The sequence below is a fragment of the Leopardus geoffroyi genome, chromosome B4, assembly GCF_018350155.1.
Source record: "Leopardus geoffroyi isolate Oge1 chromosome B4, O.geoffroyi_Oge1_pat1.0, whole genome shotgun sequence".
Taxonomy (NCBI): domain Eukaryota; kingdom Metazoa; phylum Chordata; class Mammalia; order Carnivora; family Felidae; genus Leopardus; species Leopardus geoffroyi.
Genome location: NC_059341.1, coordinates 32,213,801 through 32,231,941, shown reverse-complemented (window position 1 = coordinate 32,231,941; position 18,141 = coordinate 32,213,801). Strand labels below are relative to the sequence as shown.

Sequence of the window (18,141 nt, the reverse complement as noted above, 5' to 3'; positions counted from 1 at the left end):
TCATCTGAGAAATACGGGGAGCAGAACCCATCCCTCATTGTGGTACTGTGAGGGCTCTACCAGGACAATATGTGGAATGCTTATTAGCACATAGACATGCTCAATGAATATTATGAAGTCACTTAATAACACTTCCTTAATCTCTGTGCTTTAACTTCCCATTTTCAGTGGCTGGACAAAACTGACCTTCTTAGGGTTTTGTTAAGGGTCAAAAAAAAAAAAATAAAGCATTAAAAAATATGAGGTAGTACTAGCAGGGGAAAAAAGTTGGAAAAGTTTGGGAAAAAAATGATATAAAAATGAAAGTTCCCTCATTTTTTTTTTAATCCTAAGGAGAGCAAACCATGACCTTGATTGAGAAGGTTAGATTCTCAAAGCACAGAGAAATGAAATTTGCACCATTATTCCTTTATTAAGAATTAACTGAAGGCCTAATGTGTGCAAACATGTGTAGGAAGAGCACAGGAGCACTGGACAAAGAGACAGGTGGCCACTGCCACCACCTGCCACCACCTGAACACTCACGGTGTGCAGATAGTCTGACAAAATCATGAAGGCAGAGTGTGATAGTTTTCTCACTGGGTTAAGAAAGTATCATTACCCAAGTCACAGCCAATACAGAGTGGATACAAGGACATTCTGTACAATTCCCAAGTCCATATAAACTCAGGGCACTTATCCAAGAGCACAGAAGCACTCACAGCCAAGAACAGGGCTGCGACAGAGAACTCCACCAGCCCTTCCAATACTACCACAGGCCTCAGACACAATGACAAAAGAAGAAAACAAACAAAACAAAGACCCCTCATCTCTGATCTGAAGGTAGTAACAAACTAATATTCCATGGGGGAAAAAAAGGGGGAGACTGAACAGCTTTTGGCAGGATCAATTTTTATAGCAGGGAAAGACTATAAGTTCTGAAAGACTAAAAGATGAGAAGAAAAAGCAAACAACCATGCAATTAAGAACAGAAGCAGACAAAATCATTAATTTATGAAAGCAGAAAATAAACCAACATTGGATCTCAAGAACAAAAACTGGGCAAATGCCAACACTGAGGTCAAATTTTGCTCTATTGTAAGTCATGCATGCTGTCACCACAAAATAATTACATTCATAATGTACTTTACTCCCAGGTCAAATCTCAGCTTTATTATGGCTCAGTGTACTGACTCTACAATGGGAAGTACTTTTTCTCATTAAAGTTCTGGCTGTGAGGCAAAATGCAGAACTATAATCCTTTAGGCTTGGCATCATCTGACGTAGAGGGGTTCCCTGATAGCACTGAGGGCCATGCAGGGGCCCCTTGCTCCCTCAGGAGGCTTCTGCACACCAACAAGCACAGGGTTTACTTACTGCTGCAGCTACAAAAGAAACAGGTTTATTTTCCAACTAATATTTTTCTGTTACTTAATTTCTTAAATGCAATGGCATATATAGTCCAGGCTGTACTTTTTGGGGCAGGGTGGGGTGGGAAACAAGCATATTCCAGAATATTGGGGGTAAGTAGGGTGGATGTTCATCCAATGTAGGTCTTAAAATGTAAGAATATACATTTGCCTCAGAATGTAAGAAATTCAAGTTTCTTTCCTGTTTCGTTTGAGCTTGGTCTTCTGCATAATTAGAAAACTGTTGCAGAAGTGCAAATATGCACAACGCAACTGTTTAAGGGTCCACACATATCCTATCTCCATTGCCATTCATAACTATCTTGGGAAACAATTCTGGGAGACAAGTGATATCATTCCTCTTTATGGGTGACAGAAGCAAAGCATTTCCCCAAGTCAGACAGGAACTAGGCATCACAAAGCATATCAGAACAATCAGAATTCAGGCTACTTGACTCCTAATAAAGTCTTCTTGCTACACCAAGTTGTTCTTAAGCAACATCCCTTCAGAATTCTCAATGAAAGCAGCTATACTGCTAAAAACATTTCTGGCTTCAGAAGGTCATTTCTTCTTTTAGGAAAAATTAAAAAAATAAAAGTTGTAACCTGAAGAAACAAATAGCTTATTGTTGATCAGAGTTTAAAACTGAATTCATAAGACCACAAATACAACATTAAAAATCAAAGACCAGCTACTTTGAAATGTTTGGCAATTCCTCAAAATGTTAAATATAGAATGACCATATATCCCAGCAATTCTACTGCTAGGTATATGCCCAAGAGAAATGAAAATATATGTCCACACAAAAACTTGTACAAGAATGTTCATAGGAGCACTGATGGTAATAGCCAAAAGGTGGAAACAACCCACATGTCCATCAACTGGTGATTAGATACATAAAATGTGGCCTATCCACACAATGGAACAGTATTTGGCCATGAAAAGGAGTGGAGTTCCAATACACACTCCAATATGGATGCACCCTGAAAACATGCTAAGTGAAAGAAGTCTGTCATGAAAGACCACATATTGTATGATTAGATTTATACGAAATGTCCATAACAGACTAATCTGTAGAAGCAGCAAGCAGAATAGTGGCTTCCAGGAGCTGGGGGGAGATGAGGAACAGAGAGTGACTGCCAAGGAGTGCAAGGGTTCTTTTGGGGTAAATAAGTATGTTCAGAAATTGACTGTGGTAATGGTTGCACAACTCTATGAATATACTAAAAGCCATTAAATTGTATACTCTAAAACGGTGAACTTTATGACATGTAAAGTATACCTCAATAAATCTGTTTTTTAAGTTAGTAATTAATTATTAAATAAATAAATTTTTCACAAAAGGAAAAAATAGTCAAAAACCAAAAGCAAGAAAAAAACCTGATAGGATGGACTAGAACTGGAAATTAAGGCATCAGTACAAATTAATGATTTCTAAAATGTCTCTTTCCTAGATATGTCTGCTGAGTGGGCCAGCTAGAAATGCTGACAGCAGCAATGAGTACACACGAAGTCTAGATCCGGGTGTCTAATACTGCTTGCGGCTGAAAAAACAAATCAGGGCTCCCTGGAGAAATGGTTACTTCCAGGGCGGACCCAGGGAAGGACAAAATGAGCTTAGAATATCTTACTGTGCCAAAAATGTGGCAAGAGGGTGCCAGAAAGAAAGAAAGAGACAGAGAAAGAGAGAAAGAAATGATAGGGGCATGCCACAAGAACACAGAGCCAGTTTGGAAAGACTGCCACTAGACAAATCTAGGGAAATGTGAGCATCAAAATAATTAAAGACAGGAATGGCTATAAATCACTGAAAAAAACCCAGAAATCCGGAAGTCCATATTAAAGATGGATGGATGGTAGAATGGGCAGACGGGAAGAGAGCGCTCTCCCCTGAGAGCAGAATGACAACTGCCAAATGGGGAGGAGGCAGTGGGGCTGGAAAATTAGCATTTTCCAACCAAAATATAAGGATTGGTTCAAGCAAGAATGATCAATAGATGCTAAATCTGGGGATGGAGATAAGGAGAAGGATGTTTGCATGGCCCACAGACTGCTTAATAGTTGGCAGGGGAAAAGCAGTTAAATACATGGTAGAGAATCTGGACAGCATCTTGCAGGGTGATCAAAATCAACATCACCAATGAAGTCAGATGGATATTGTGTCTCCAGATTTGAAGCACTAAGAAGGACAAGGGAGGATTCCATGAAGTAGTCTGGCTGCAAATGTTTCACACAAATCCAAAATAAGAAATAGTCTGTTAAAAATAACATAAAATAAAATAAAATACCTGGCCTTGTATTCTTCAACAATGCCAATGCCATGAAAGACAAGAAAAGGCTGAGGATCTCTCCAGATTAAAGGACATTGAGGGGCACATCAAGTGAATGCCATGTGTGATTCTGGATTGAAATCAGTACCGGAGAAAAACAAGCTACATAGGACATTATCATGCGGCCACTTAACACAGTTGGACTATGGCTAGTTAATTAAAAAGAACTGTACCAATGTTAAATTCTTGATTTTGTTTTTTGTTTTCATAATTATTATTTTTTTTTGAGAGAGAGAGAGAGAGAGAGAGAGAGAGCGTGCGCACGCACACACAAGCAGGGGAGTGGCAGAGGGAGAGGAAGAGAGAAAATCCCAAGCAGGCTCCAAGCCCAGTATGGAGCCCAACTCAGGACTCGATCTCACGACCATGAGATCATGATCTGAGCCAAAATCAAGAATCAAACACTTAATTGACTGAGCCATCCAGGAGCTCCAAATTCTTGATTTTGATAACAACGTTGTAGTTATACAGAGAATACCCTTGGTATTAGGAAATACACAGTACGTATTAGGATATAAAGGGAATGATGCAGACAATCTTACTCCCAAACATTCAGAAAAAATAATATTGGATAATGATCAGAGGATGGGTATAAAGTGATAAAACACTGGCCTAAAACTGGTGAATCTGGGTAAAGAGTATACGGGAATTTATTGTATTATTATTACAACTTCTATAAGTTTGAATTTTTTCAAAAAAAGTTAAATATAAATGTGTGTAGAAGTTATATGTGCTTATATGACTATATAACATATATAACTATAAAACACATATAACTTTATATAACATACATATATATAACAATGTTTATATAAAGTATAAGAGCAGACTGTAACACACAGATGCTGGAGCGGGAACCTCTGCTTAAAAGGTAAGAGGAAAGACAATCTGCTTCTTGAAGGGCTTTTCTGGCAAAGTCCTTGCTCATTCTCAGACTTCATGTTTTTTCTTTGCTTTCTCTACTCCAGAAGTCCCTAAGTAAGGTGATGAAGTTGAAACAGGTTAAGAGAGCAAGGAAGTGAAAAATAAAGTGGCATAGTAAGGAGGGTGCCTGTCTGGCTCACGTGAGGAACAGCTGTGTCCCCTCTACCCTTAGTGAATGACAACAAAGGAACTAGGAAGTCACAGACTGAAGTCCTATAAGAACAGCTCCTTCTGTCCATATAGCAATGTCTAAGCAATATGAAAACCAGGTAACCGTGGTCAAGAATTTGTGCTGGCTTATTCACAGATGAGATCCTAACAGTACATACAAAAGATCAGGGTTTCAAACACAGCAACTCCCACCGACAACATGCCGTGAATTTTCTAGGACAAAGCCTAACACTGTTTCAGTGACCCCTTCACTTGTCTTAACAAGGATAATGTAGTTTTCAAAATGACCTAGGAAGGCACCAGGGAAGCAATTCCACCTGTCAGCTATATTTGTACAGAGCATTACATTTTACAAGCCTCACTTGTGTGCCACACAACTAGAGTAACAGAATGAAGAAAGGGAAGGGTGGGTAGGAAGAAACATGAAAGAAACAGGGCAAGAAAAGGTGCTCTATATACATAACCAAGACATTCAAAGACCTGACATCCTACACAAACTTCTCATTTGTCTCAACATTATCAGTATGCACACCATTATTATTTCTAGACACTCTAAAAGAAACTTGAGAAAATATAACAAACTGTGTCCACTACTTCAGCATTCTGTGTCAAGTGAACGAGTGTGTAAGAACCAGAGTATCTAAGGTTCCCTTGGTGAGCTGTAAAAATTCTGTACTCTTGTATTACTACAACTTTCCTATAAATTTGAAGTCATTTCAAAATGTAAGTTGGATTCTTTAATCTTCCCGGATTTTTAGATTCTTACTGAGATTAAAATCGTAATGAGGCTTCTTTCATACCGTCCAAGCATATTACGTTGATGTTAACATAACAGTTAGTCAATAAGTTTGTGTTATATTGAGAGGAAATTTCCCAAAGAAGCAAAACAAAATTTAGAATTTTTAAAATTTCAGTTCCTGAATCAAACTCACTTCATTCTTGGGCTTCTATGGGTTAACAGATGAAGAGTATAGCTAGAAGAGACACATTTTAGAAGGAATCTACTCTTATCCCATTCAAAGCTAGAAGGCAGAAATCAATTCAGAATTCTACTACTTAAGAGGACTGTGAACTCTCTACAATAATATTCTCAAAGTTGAATAGAATATATTCCACTCTGATCTTAACAATTATGAAAACACTGTATCCATACTCAAAATACCAGAAAGACTTTCATCAGTTTTGGTATTGAACTTGGAAAATTAAACAGAATTTACCTATACTCTAATAGACAGTAACAGTAATAACATCAGCATATTTATTCAGTGTTAAAATTAGTTTGCAAATCACCTTCCTTTCTATTATATCATCTGAGTCAGGCAGGCCAGGAATTATGACCCATTCTATGAGACGGAGACTTTTTCAAGGTCCCCAAGTTATCAGGTGGTAGGTCTAGGACTTGAGTAAAATCCTTTTGGCTCCAAGTCCAGCTAAAAGTGTGCCTGTTGCTTAACTGATAAATAACACCCTTTAGTTATTTTATTCTCTCACCAAGTTCCTAGAACTATCACCTGTCTCATTATTAAGGCAAATACTGTAACAGTTTTGCATGAGAGTAAGGTAGGCCAGCCACTCAACTTCCTGTTCATTCTTTTTATATCTTTTTTTTTTTTTAAAGACTTCTTAGAATGATCAATTCACTTTAGGTATGCCATCACCAAGTAGCAAAAGGATGTCATAGAAAAATTAGACCAAAGTAAAAGGCATGAGTTTTCCCTAAGTTTCAAAAGTGATTCCAGACTCTAGATACTTGCAATGCTACTCACAATTTATAATCAGAGATTTTCACATTTTAATTAAAAGATTCATTAAAGTAGCTAACCTTAAAAAGCAAAGCCAAAACTTTACCAAATGTTGAATAAGAGCTTTAAGTAAAGCTCTTTAGCCCACCCTCTTTTAATAACCTAAGTGTCTTTCATAATGTACTAAATTTTCCTACAACTGTTAATACTAATTACATCTAAAATATAGATGATGATTCTAATACTAATCTTTATAATTCACCCTAATTTAACTAACTGTCAAAATACCAGAGAACTTTACCCTCAAATGGTTTCAAGCTTTAGAACTTATAATAATTCTTTTAAAAGCAGCCTCCTTTTACTTATTCCTTTATAACTGTCTTAACTCTTCTTAGGCAATTAAAGGCCCATCTCTTTTCCAGCCTGGGGTTCCATTCTCTACTGTAGATCCTTTCCCTGTAGATTGTTCCCAAAGTCTACTCCTGTCACTTACTAAGGTACCAATAGCTAGGAGCCAGAAAAATCTTATTCTTCTCCACTTGGTGGAAGTTATTTCCCCTGAAGTCATCATTATCCAGGAGGGGAGCTGACTACCCCCACCATTCTCAAATGGCTTACCTATAGCCACTGCTTTCATTTTTCTTAAACAGTAGCCTCTTTGTAGATTATCTTAGCAACATGTACTAAGTAGGTTCTTCAGAAACTCGGAGAAATTAAAGAAACAATATCCCTCACAATAAAGCAAATAAAAAACAAAGTGTTTTATAAGCAAGGGCAAAGAATAACCATCATTCCACAGTTTAACGACAAATTAGATACCAAATTTTGGTTAGGGCCTGTATTCAGAAATGAGTCCTACAAACTACCCCATAAAAATTAAATGATCTCTAACTTCAGATAAAGAAGCTAAACCTCCATTCAAATGGGAACTGGCAAGAACTGGCAACATCCTCTGAGAAACAGTATATAGGGATGAGAGCTAAGAGGGGAGTTCTGGAGCCAGATCACCTGGGTCCCAATTCTCGTTCCACTGTTTATTTGGCTAACTGCTTTGTGCCTCACTTTCCTCATCTGTAAAATGTAAATGATAAATAGTACCTACCCAGCATGGTTACTGAGTAAATAGGTTAAACCAATTAGAACAGCCTGGCACAAACATGGCAAAATACTCAATAGACTGTACTGTTGATGATGACTCATCCTTTGTCTACTGCTCTAACTTATAACACCCAAGTGTCTCAAAATCTGAAAAGCACAGTTGGTTTATAAGCCTAAATGAATCTGCAGTAATTTCACTCAAATGACATTTCAGTTGGTTGGAATAGCACATTCCAATGGCTTTTCCCAGCACAGGCAGAGCCAATATGCTACTTTGCAACTGGTCTATTCATGAACTGGAGGGTCATGCTGTTGCACAGTCATCTGTTATATAAGACAGCACAGAGATTTCTTTTATGCAGGAACAAGTACATGTGAGCAGATTTCAACAACTGTGTGATTTCACTCCTTGTGTCAGGATATGAGAGGTTTTATAGTAAGAGTCTGAGGGCTGAGCTGGGTTACAACACATAGCCCACCACTCTAATCCATATTCTGAGCCCCAGAGATATTTACTCAGTGTGTGCCATGTCTGTATACAACACAAAGTGTGATGTTAAGTGGGAGAAAATATAAAAACAGATCTTCAGATTAGCACTATGAGAGCACAACTCTGTCTTGTTAGCCACAATCAGAACAGGGTGGCATGTTCTTCCTCTTTCTTCAAAACACCTTAATACAGCTGCAATGTAAAGGTAGCGTGACTGCAGTATCAGTTCCTCTTTCCCTTGCAAGCTCCTTGGCAGATGTGCTAATGAGTCAGAAAGTATCCAAGAGCATCCAGCAGGCAAATAGATGAAAAGTAAGGATTTATAAAATTAGTTCAAATCACTCAAATTTCTATGTCTAGGTATATACCACTTTTTTAAAGAAAGGTATATATTTTCCTTGTGACATAACATTTAACTTCAGAGATGCTTTACACATTGATGCTTCAAAATTTGAGAAGGCCAGGGAAGAGGTCATGAATGCTTTAAGAATCTGAAAAAAAAAAACTACAGACCCCCTCTCTGACCCTTTGAACATTGTATATGCATATAAACACTGACACTGCCTAAGAAGGAATTACTGACCTCCTAATGGCCAAGCATGGAGCCCCTTGAGAGCATGGGCCCAGCTTATGAATTTCTTTTCAACTGCATTTTTCCAGATTTCTAAAGGTCAGAGAAGGCAGTATTATAGCTATAAGTCTCTTTAACACAGCCTCAGTGCCATATACTTCATAATCGACAAATACATACAGACAGTCTAGAAATTCTGAGGAAAAACCCTGGTAAGGTCAAATACATCATTCCTTTTTTCAGTATGAGCATATATAGCACACTTATTTTGGTAAATTTTACCTACTTCACCATTCCATACCTCATGGAGACAGTTTTCCTTCCTAAATGAAGAGACATCTATGTGGAGAGAGAGGAAAGTGGCAGGTCTCCACACTCCTGCAGGGTACAAGCTGGGGTATCATGAGGTGGGGAGGTTAGTGGGAGGATGAGTGGAGCAGAGATGTAGCCAGCCAGCTGCATCTGCTGTTCAAGGAGGAACAACAAAGTAGCTCACAGGGACACTTTATGCCTGGCCAGCAGGGGATGGAGATACAGCTTGGGACGGCCTAAAGTCTAGAGCTGAATTTTTGTAATCCTTTTAAAACTAAAGAGTTATCAAGTTTATTCTTCTGTGAGCAAAAGAACACATAAACTCTACTAGAGGATCTATAAATAACAACTGAGGAGAGGAAAGAGTGTGTGGAGGCAGATAGCCTCTTTGAAACAATTCTGTGTTTATTCAAATAGAAGTGAGTTACAGACAAAAAAAATAGTAATTTGGGAGTTGGGGTAGAAGAAGGAGAGAACGAGGAATTTAAAAGAAGTGGCTTTCATTTGTACCTGCACAGTATGTGCTATGGTGTTGTTCACACACATCTTCCCATGAACAACTGCAGTTTGGGGCTTCTGAAAAAACACTTGGGGCAATGGAAATATCAAGCCATGCTTGTCCAATTACAAACCAAAGTGAGTACATCATAACATTCTTCACATTCTTCCACGTACTGATAAAATACATGAACCATCTGCACCTATTACAGACATGGTTATTTAAGCTCTTTACACAGTATAATCATTATGAAGAACACAAGGAGACAGCTTCACTTACATGGTTAATGAAGAGACTCTTGCGTTTTTCTCTCACTGTGAAGACAAAAGATGCAACAGAAATGTTACATGCCTGCATGCCAACCCCTTGCAGGTCGTTGAGAGGACTGGGCCTCTTGTGTCACAGTCCCATCCTTCCATCAACCAACATACCTAGTTGCTCAATTCCTATTTATAAGACTATGTGACCTGCACAAATGCAGATCTGAACTTGGCTAACATAGCAAACCATACACCCACTTAAGGTATAGCACCCTAATAAAACAACTGCAGCTATGATTAACTGAGTGGTGACAGCTTTCCAGTAACTAAACAATATATTAATTAGTAAATTTCTCACAAAACCTATATGCATCCATTAATTTAAGATGATTAATCAATAATAAGAATACTTGTTTCTAACCCACCAGACCCATTAAGGTCCCTAAAATCTAGGTGAAATATTTAACAACAATACCCATAACACAGCATTAAGACCAGGGAAAGATAATGTACATCAATGGTGCTCTTTATCACAGAAACCAATTACTCTCCGTGCTGGGTGCTAATGAATAAAAACCAGGCTTCTCACTAGGCAGCCTCCTGGAGCATCCTGCAGCACACTCTCCCTCAGAAAGGCTGGTAAAAGTCACAATAAAAAAAAACATTGCCCTGGAGCACCTGGGTGGCTCAGTAGGTTAAGCGTCCGACTTCGGCTCAGGTCATGATCTCCCAGTTCATGGGTTCAAGCCTCACGTTGGGCTCTGTGCTGACAGCTCAGAGCCTGGAGCCTGCTTTGGATTTTGTGTCTTCCTCTCTTTCTGCCCCTTAACCACTCGCTGTCTCTCTCTCTCTCAAAAATAAATAAACATTAAAAAAACAACCACCAAGAAAAAAAACAAAGAACACTGCCCTGTCTAAAAGATCATTTCTCCTATTGCTGTCTATGCAGCATGGCCTATACTGAATGGCTCAGCCTTCCTTACACCAGATGTTAGTGTTCCCCAAAGTAGGGGTCCTCAGCCCCAAAGATGTAGAAGGGTGACAGGGAACTCAGAGGATTATTAAAACTATTTAGTATAATTGAGTTTTGCCTCTTCTTTCCTGAAGACTTACTTCTGAGGGTACATAATAGTCAGCTGACACATTTATTGAGTAGGTCACTGCAGAGGATATGAAGAATGGGCCTCCTTCAAGGAGATGACATCCTTGGTCCCTGGGAATCAATAATGCTATCTCAGGGTATCCTGAAATAATAGCATACAAATCCACCTCACCTGAGGTGGACTTTTTTCTTGGCAGGCCATGACCCAAATGCAGATTCACTAGTTTTCAAAAGCCCTTCAGCTGCTCTGAGGGGCCTGTGAAATGTTTTCCTATGTTTACATTCTGTTTTCAATTCACAAGGAAACATTTCTGTTTTCCTGAGAAGTCCTAATATCCCTGGAATGACTGCTGTCCCTCTTCCTATGTCAAAGATATTTGAGATACAAAGCAAAAACCAGCCTGAGGATGCTGCTGGGAGAAGGTGCCTACACCTGGCATCAGAGGGATTCATCTGCAGGCCACTGACATGCACAGCACACAGAGTGTGAGTCACCCTGGCCATGCTGGAGACCAGACCCACACACAGGGAGCTCAAGTGCATATACAACAGTGTCTGCTATTCACAGTGTGGAGGCTGCAGGGTTTCTTCTGACCTAGTTCCAAAGAAGCATCATCCACATGTGAACCATAACAAAAGAAAAGTCAGGATCTAACAGGAAGCACTGGGTTTGAACTTCCTGGCATACATACTTTGCGTGCATGTGTGTGTGCACATGTGCATGTCAGTACTAAATTATTATGCATCTAGTCAGAGCTGCTCTATCACATAGGGGTAGGATGACATTTCTGTGGTGGTTTCCATTGGCTGAAGGGATCTGGAAACACTTTCTATACAGGCAGTAGACCTGATGAGTTTTCCAGCAAATTCTTTGGGTGACATTTAGTCCTTCCAAGGGCATCCAGAAATAGGTTTGTGCAGAGGCTCTGTGTCTCCCAATTATGGGAACTGCCTCCAAGGTCACCTTAATGCCCTGTATCACCCAGCCTCCAGCAGACAAAAGATATCCATGCTTCAAGGAATATCAGAGCTTCTTTATGGATGCTACTGGAAAAATTAAGAATTAATCAAAAACAGAGGAGAATCTTCAATAGTATGGGCTGAAAGTTTTAACAAGAAAGTTTGTAACCAAAAAATAAAACAAAACCACACTAAACAAGTAGGAATACTGTAAAAGTATATACTCTTCTTGTACATCTTCTACAAATATAAATCTGAGGGAAGAATCGGGAGATTTCCATGAAGCCCAACTGGTTCAAATTAGAATAGTAAAAACCAAACTTCATGAACAATTGTAAAATACCCAAGGATAAAGTATCCAAATCTATTACAGAATTATCTTAGGCCCTCACTGTTATTATACAAATAAATACCTACATATTACCCTATTTCCCTCAGAGCAACTGGGCCTGCTGAATCTGATCCAAAATCTGGGTTCACAGGGCCTGAATCATTATTTTGTATTTTGTATTATTTTGTGATGCCACCGCTAAGAGGGCCTTTGCAAAATCAAGTCTACATTGTATCTGAGAGGCTTTTCCACACATGCATACCTATGACTGACTTCGTGATGGAGTGTCTCCTGAATTCCCAAACCAACTGCCAGTCCCTACACAAACAAAAATAACTCCCAATACCCATGCTTGTACTAGGTGACCCTGGCCATAACTGCCTGGAAGCAGGTAGATACCCATTCCTAGCTGGGCTAATTCTCTCTCCTGGGAACCTGCTGCTGCTAGCCATCACTGCCAGCACCTTATCTGACGGTATGGGGTGGGCGGGATGAAGTGCATCTCCTGTGCAGAAAAGAGTGAACACAGAAGGTCTGACTGCCATCTCTAAAATGGCTTGTTTGAAAGAGAGGTGCCTGGGAATATGGATTTGGGGATGGTTCCTGCCATTCCATAACTGTTAAAAGTGGCTCACTGCACAAACAATATGGCTTATGCTGTATGCCTGCTTTCCTCCTGGGAGTCTAGAATTTTGGTACATACTAGGCAGAGGCTGCCTACTTAGCCATTCCTCAGTAAAAATCCTGGGCATTGGGTCTCTAAGGACTTTCCCTGGCCAGCACATGTCACGAGTTGTCACTGGGAAAACCTAGTGCATCCTGCAGAACTCTATTTGGAGCCTGTCCCTGGTTTCCTCTGGACTTTGCCCATGCACCTTTTCCTTGTGCTGATTTTGCTTTGTATATGTTCTTTGTAATAAGCCATAGCCATGTGTATGACTATATTTTGAGAGCTATGACTCCTCCTACTGAATAAGCACAACTGTTGGGGGGGTGGTGGTTAGTCTTGATCTCCAACACAGCTGCCATGCAGAGATGAATGGAGGCCAGGAGAGTGATGAGGGGAAGGTAGGTGCTTCCTTAGTTCCTAATGGATTTTAGTCCTTACTTCCAATGACTTGTAAGGTTTCTCGGATACCCTGGTGCCCTTACAATTAATTATTCCTTTTCCCCTAAGCTAGCAGGAGCAGGATTAAGATACTACCATAGGAGAAAAAATACTAAAAATAAGTGGAACCTCTTACAATGGTATCACCAAAAAAAGATGAATTATATTACCTAAATCCAAATCTGTCTTTAAAATAAATCTGAAACCACTGAGGCCATTACTCAGCTCTGAAATTGAAATGGCTTTTACACATTTCGTTTTGTGTAATGGGATAAGCAATATGCCAATTCATTTCTGATATTAGCTTTAATCATCTTTAAACTTGAATATTTTTGGTTACTAATAACCTATCAATCAAAATCTCTGGAGTCCTCAGAGTTCTCACATAATTGAGAGACTAATAGTCATATTTTGCTTTGTTGGGAAAACAGGCAATAAATTGGTGTCAATTATAAATCTCACTTTCCTGGGAAAGAAATAATAGCTATCTCCTTTGATCCCATCTATGATGGTTTAAGAGAATTTTTAAGTAGCTATTAAAATAGTCCATAATGACTTAAGTAGAAAACGTATTTGAGGCTTTAAAAATAAGCCCTCTAAAATCAGCAAAGACGCTACGGTTAGCATTAAAAGTCTTCTCCAGATAAAATGAGGAGAAAATGGCACAGTCTGTAATCCGAGAGAGCCAAAACTTCACTTAGGTTGCTATGTGACATTCCCTTGTCACAATGTCACAGAAGAAAAATTTTACTTTTAAGAATACAATTTTCTATTTAAAAAAATTTTTTTTAACGTTTATTTATTTTTGAGACAGAGAGAGACAGAGCATGAACGGGGGAGGGGCAGAGAGAGAGGGAGACACAGAACCGGAAGCAGGCTCCAGGCTCTGAGCCATCAGCCCAGAGCCCGACGCGGGGCTCGAACTCACAGACCGTAAGATCGTGACCTGAGCTGAAGTCGGACGCTTAACCGACTGAGCCACCCAGGCGCCCCAAGAATACAATTTTCTTAAAAAAAAAAAAAAAAAAGCCTAATTGCTGAGGATTTGTTAACAACCTAAATGCAATTTCAGCTAATCTCTTGTATAGATAGGCATTTAAAAAATTATCTTGGTTTTCCCTGTTCCATCTCTAAAATAGATCTCCCAATGGCAAGTGGACACAAAATGTGAGTACTAAGTAAGTCCTTAAATAGGTAAGCCAACCTCCTTCCTCTGACAATGAGGAAGCTGCCCTTGCAGGCCCAGACAAGGAGTGACTACAAGGGAAAAGACAGGGATGGCTTGCTGGGTTCCCCAGGCTCCTTTCTCTGCACTACCCTCCCTCCCAAGGCAGTGTCCCTGGTGCCTGTAACCTGAATGAAATGAGTTCCATTTGACAACAGATAATTAGTATCTGATATGAATAGAGCTAAACTACTCCACAAAGAAAAATTATTTAGCTTATTAATTACTCTGAATGTGAGGGACTGGCAGGCCACACAGGGAGGCCTTGATGACAATGTAGAGAATTACGGAATTTTGTTTTGAGATGTAAAAGTGATTGCTGGGATAGCAGAGCCAATTGGGACCACAAAAATTTGTTTCAGAATAAATTTTTTTCTTTTCCTTTCTTTTTTCCTGTGGGTAAGCATGAATCAGGCTTTAAACAATTAAAGTTCATATTAATTTTTCTTATAATAAGTTTGAGACTACCACACAATTTCCACAGTTTTCAATAATTCAGTGAATTCAATCATTCACTTAATTCAAAACACAACCATTGAGTCCTGTTAGAAAGCACAGCTTGAATGCAAATGCAAAGACATTTTGAGGTTCCAGCCTGTCTAAGCTCATAGCCTGCCAGGGATGTAAGTCATGAACATCAATGGCAGGCACAGATTTGTGCTGTGTAGGAACATTCACCCCATGCGTACAGGCCCTGCACTGGGCATCCTGATGAGGTCAGTACCCAACAAGGTGCCCCTCCTGCACCTTTCCCAAGAACTCTGGCCCACTCTGAATTGTCCTACACCAGCATTTATTTTTTAAACGTGAGTATAGAGGAAGGGGGCATTCTCTACATTCAAAGTGAAATCTAAATAAGCAAGGCAGATAAAACAAAAATGAAAAGGCAAGAAGAACTGCAAAGACGTCTAGGGCAGATCAGCTGTGGAAAACAGAAGATTCCAGAAGACAGAATAGGTGACAAAAGTAACGGTTCTCCATAGGTTTATGGAGAAAACCATTCAAAGATCAAGTGTCCATCTAATAAACTACCAACTAACTTTAAATGTTTTGTTTACTTTGGAGAATACTTAGGGTCAAAGGATTTACTCAGAAGCACAGAAATATAAATAAAATGGATTCTTTAGAACTTTGCTGATTATAAAAGAAATGTATGCTTACTGTAAAAAACATTGGAAAATGTAGAGCAGTATAAAGAAAAAAATACAAATAAAAATTTAAATTAGGAAAATATAGAGAAACATAAAGAAAAAATATATAATCCAACAACCCAGAGATAACTTAGTATTTTAGTGTGTTTCCTATCAATGGAAGTCTTTTCTCTATACATACTTACACAGATGTGCCATGTGCATTTTTGCATTTTAATATATTTATATATAAACATGTGCAAACATGTATGTGCACATATATCAGCACACCAACAGAAATACTGACCATTTTTCTGTTGGTGTTAGCAATGTCATTGTTTGTATGACAATTCTTTAATACATAAGAGTATATTGGGGCGCCTGGGTGGCGCAGTCGGTTAAGCGTCCGACTTCAGCCAGGTCACGATCTCGCGGTCCGTGAGTTCGAGCCCCGCGTCGGGCTCTGGGCTGATGGCTCGGAGCCTGGAGCCTGTTTCCGATTCTGTGTCTCCCTCTCTCTCTGCCCCTCCCCCGTTCATGCTCTGTCTCTCTCTGTCCCAAAAATAAATAAACGTTGAAAAAAAAAAAAAAAAAAAAAGAGTATATTAATCCTTTGTCGTTAAGTATTAAAATATTGTTCCCATTTGATGGTTTAATTTTTATGATGCATTTTGACACAAGTTCTCAATTTTAGGCAATTTCTCCTATTGGTCTTACAAGCTTACATGCCCCCTTCCCCATTATGAGATTAACATTCACTTATACTGTTTGTAGATATTTATAATTATATGCATCACTGTTAACCTACAACTAGTTGACCTACCAGAAATCTATTCTGGTACATGGTGGTGAAGTTATCACTTGATTTTTTTAAATATTAATTTATTCATGTAGTTTGAGAGAGACAGAGACAGAGAGAACAGAGGAGGGGCAGAGAAAGGGGGAGAGAGAGAATCCCAAGCAGGCTCTGTGCTGTCACAGTGCAGAGCCTGACGTGGGGCTCAATCCCACGAACCATGAGGTCATGACCTGAGCCACAGAGTCAGACACCTAACCACCTGAGCCACCCAGGCACCCCTCACTTGATTTTTGAAGGTGAGATTCAAAGTGCTCTGTATAGTTTTTATAAAGGGCTGCTATCAAATGCTGTTTGCTATCTGACCTCTTCCTGGTTTGCTTCCAAGGTGTGTGGAAGCAAACTTGTAAATGAGAGGGTCGATCTATCTGTATCAAGAAATGTAGACAGAAAAAGATGGGCCTGGGCACAGCAGAGCCCAGACACCACCCTTCACTCTTCCACTGGTAGTCAGTCAGCACTTCTCTTCCCAGTCACACCCAGTGTTCAGCGTGAAGGACTGAACTGCAGTCAGCATAAAGAAGGACCCACATCTGAGACATGCTAAGATGGCAGAGACCGAGGTCAGGGAAGAAACTCAATCCAAGTGAGCAAATGAGTACCTACATCCCCGAATAAGGACTGCACCTACTGAGAACCTATGCTCTCTTAGGTACTGCACTCAGAGCTTTGATAGATTACATATTTGGTCTCCCTGACAAGGTCATGAGGAGGTACTCTCATCTACTTTGGTTCAGGAAGACCATATGGATCAGATGCACAAGATCATACAGACAGTGATGGATGTAAACTTGCAGCTGGTCGATTCCAGAAAGTTGTGCTTTAAAACAAGACTATTTTCAGGAAATCTTTCCAAGGTATTATTTGCTCTTGGTACTGACTGACTCAGACTTAGCAATGGAATTCAGCTGCCATCTATTTGTCATGGAGCAGCTCACCACAAACTCCAACCATGTAAGGTAGGCTACAAACATGAGGGGCTGTGACAAGGACAGAAAGGGTCAGCTTGTGCTAAATGAAGGGAGACTGAAGGTCCTCACAGTTTAAAAAGGAGAGTTGAAAGTTGTTTGTTGAAAAGAGTTTATCATTACCAACACGCCAGAGGGCGATAGGCTAACAACAGAATACAGCTGTGGTGGAGATGGCATGAAGCTCCACCCCACCTGGGATGAATTACCACCCCAAGCCTTTGCTCTGGGTCTCAGCTCACTAAGCAATTTTCTGACGACTAAATCTGGGAAAAGCACAGATAGGTTAGGTTAGGAGAGACGATAAAGTAAAAGGCATATTAAGGAAAAACTGACATGTTGGGTCTAATTTGATTTCAGCGGAGTTTGTACTGTGCAAACAGCTTTCTCCAGAATGGAAGGCCCAAGAGATCAGACACTGGAGCAAGGCGATGTTTCCAAGAAAAGTGGGTCATAGAGCCCAAAAAAGACCTCCCTTGTCCATTTAACTTACAGGGCTTAGTATGGCCAAGAGTCCCCACATCACCCTACTTCATTAAGTCAAGAAATGATTGTAGAAACAGGGGAGCTGTCCTGAAGCTGGGATGATCCTGTCAAGTTCAGACCTGGGAGGGGGAAGTCCAAATACACTGCCTAAGCCTAAAACAAACCTACATTCTCCTGCTCTCAAGTAAT

The 18,141-nt window shown here is 39.7% G+C and overlaps 1 protein-coding gene across 5 annotated transcripts in view; it reads right to left on the bottom strand.

Moving 5' to 3' along the window:
• Positions 1-18,141, bottom strand: part of CCNY (cyclin Y) — a 320,281-nt gene that overhangs the window by 49,393 nt on the left and 252,747 nt on the right. For all 5 annotated transcript variants that reach the window (XM_045465574.1, XM_045465571.1, XM_045465575.1 and 2 more), the window contains one exon: positions 9,806-9,840. In XM_045465574.1, the coding sequence (XP_045321530.1) occupies positions 9,806-9,840 (35 nt within the window). The remainder of the gene's footprint in view (positions 1-9,805; positions 9,841-18,141) is intronic.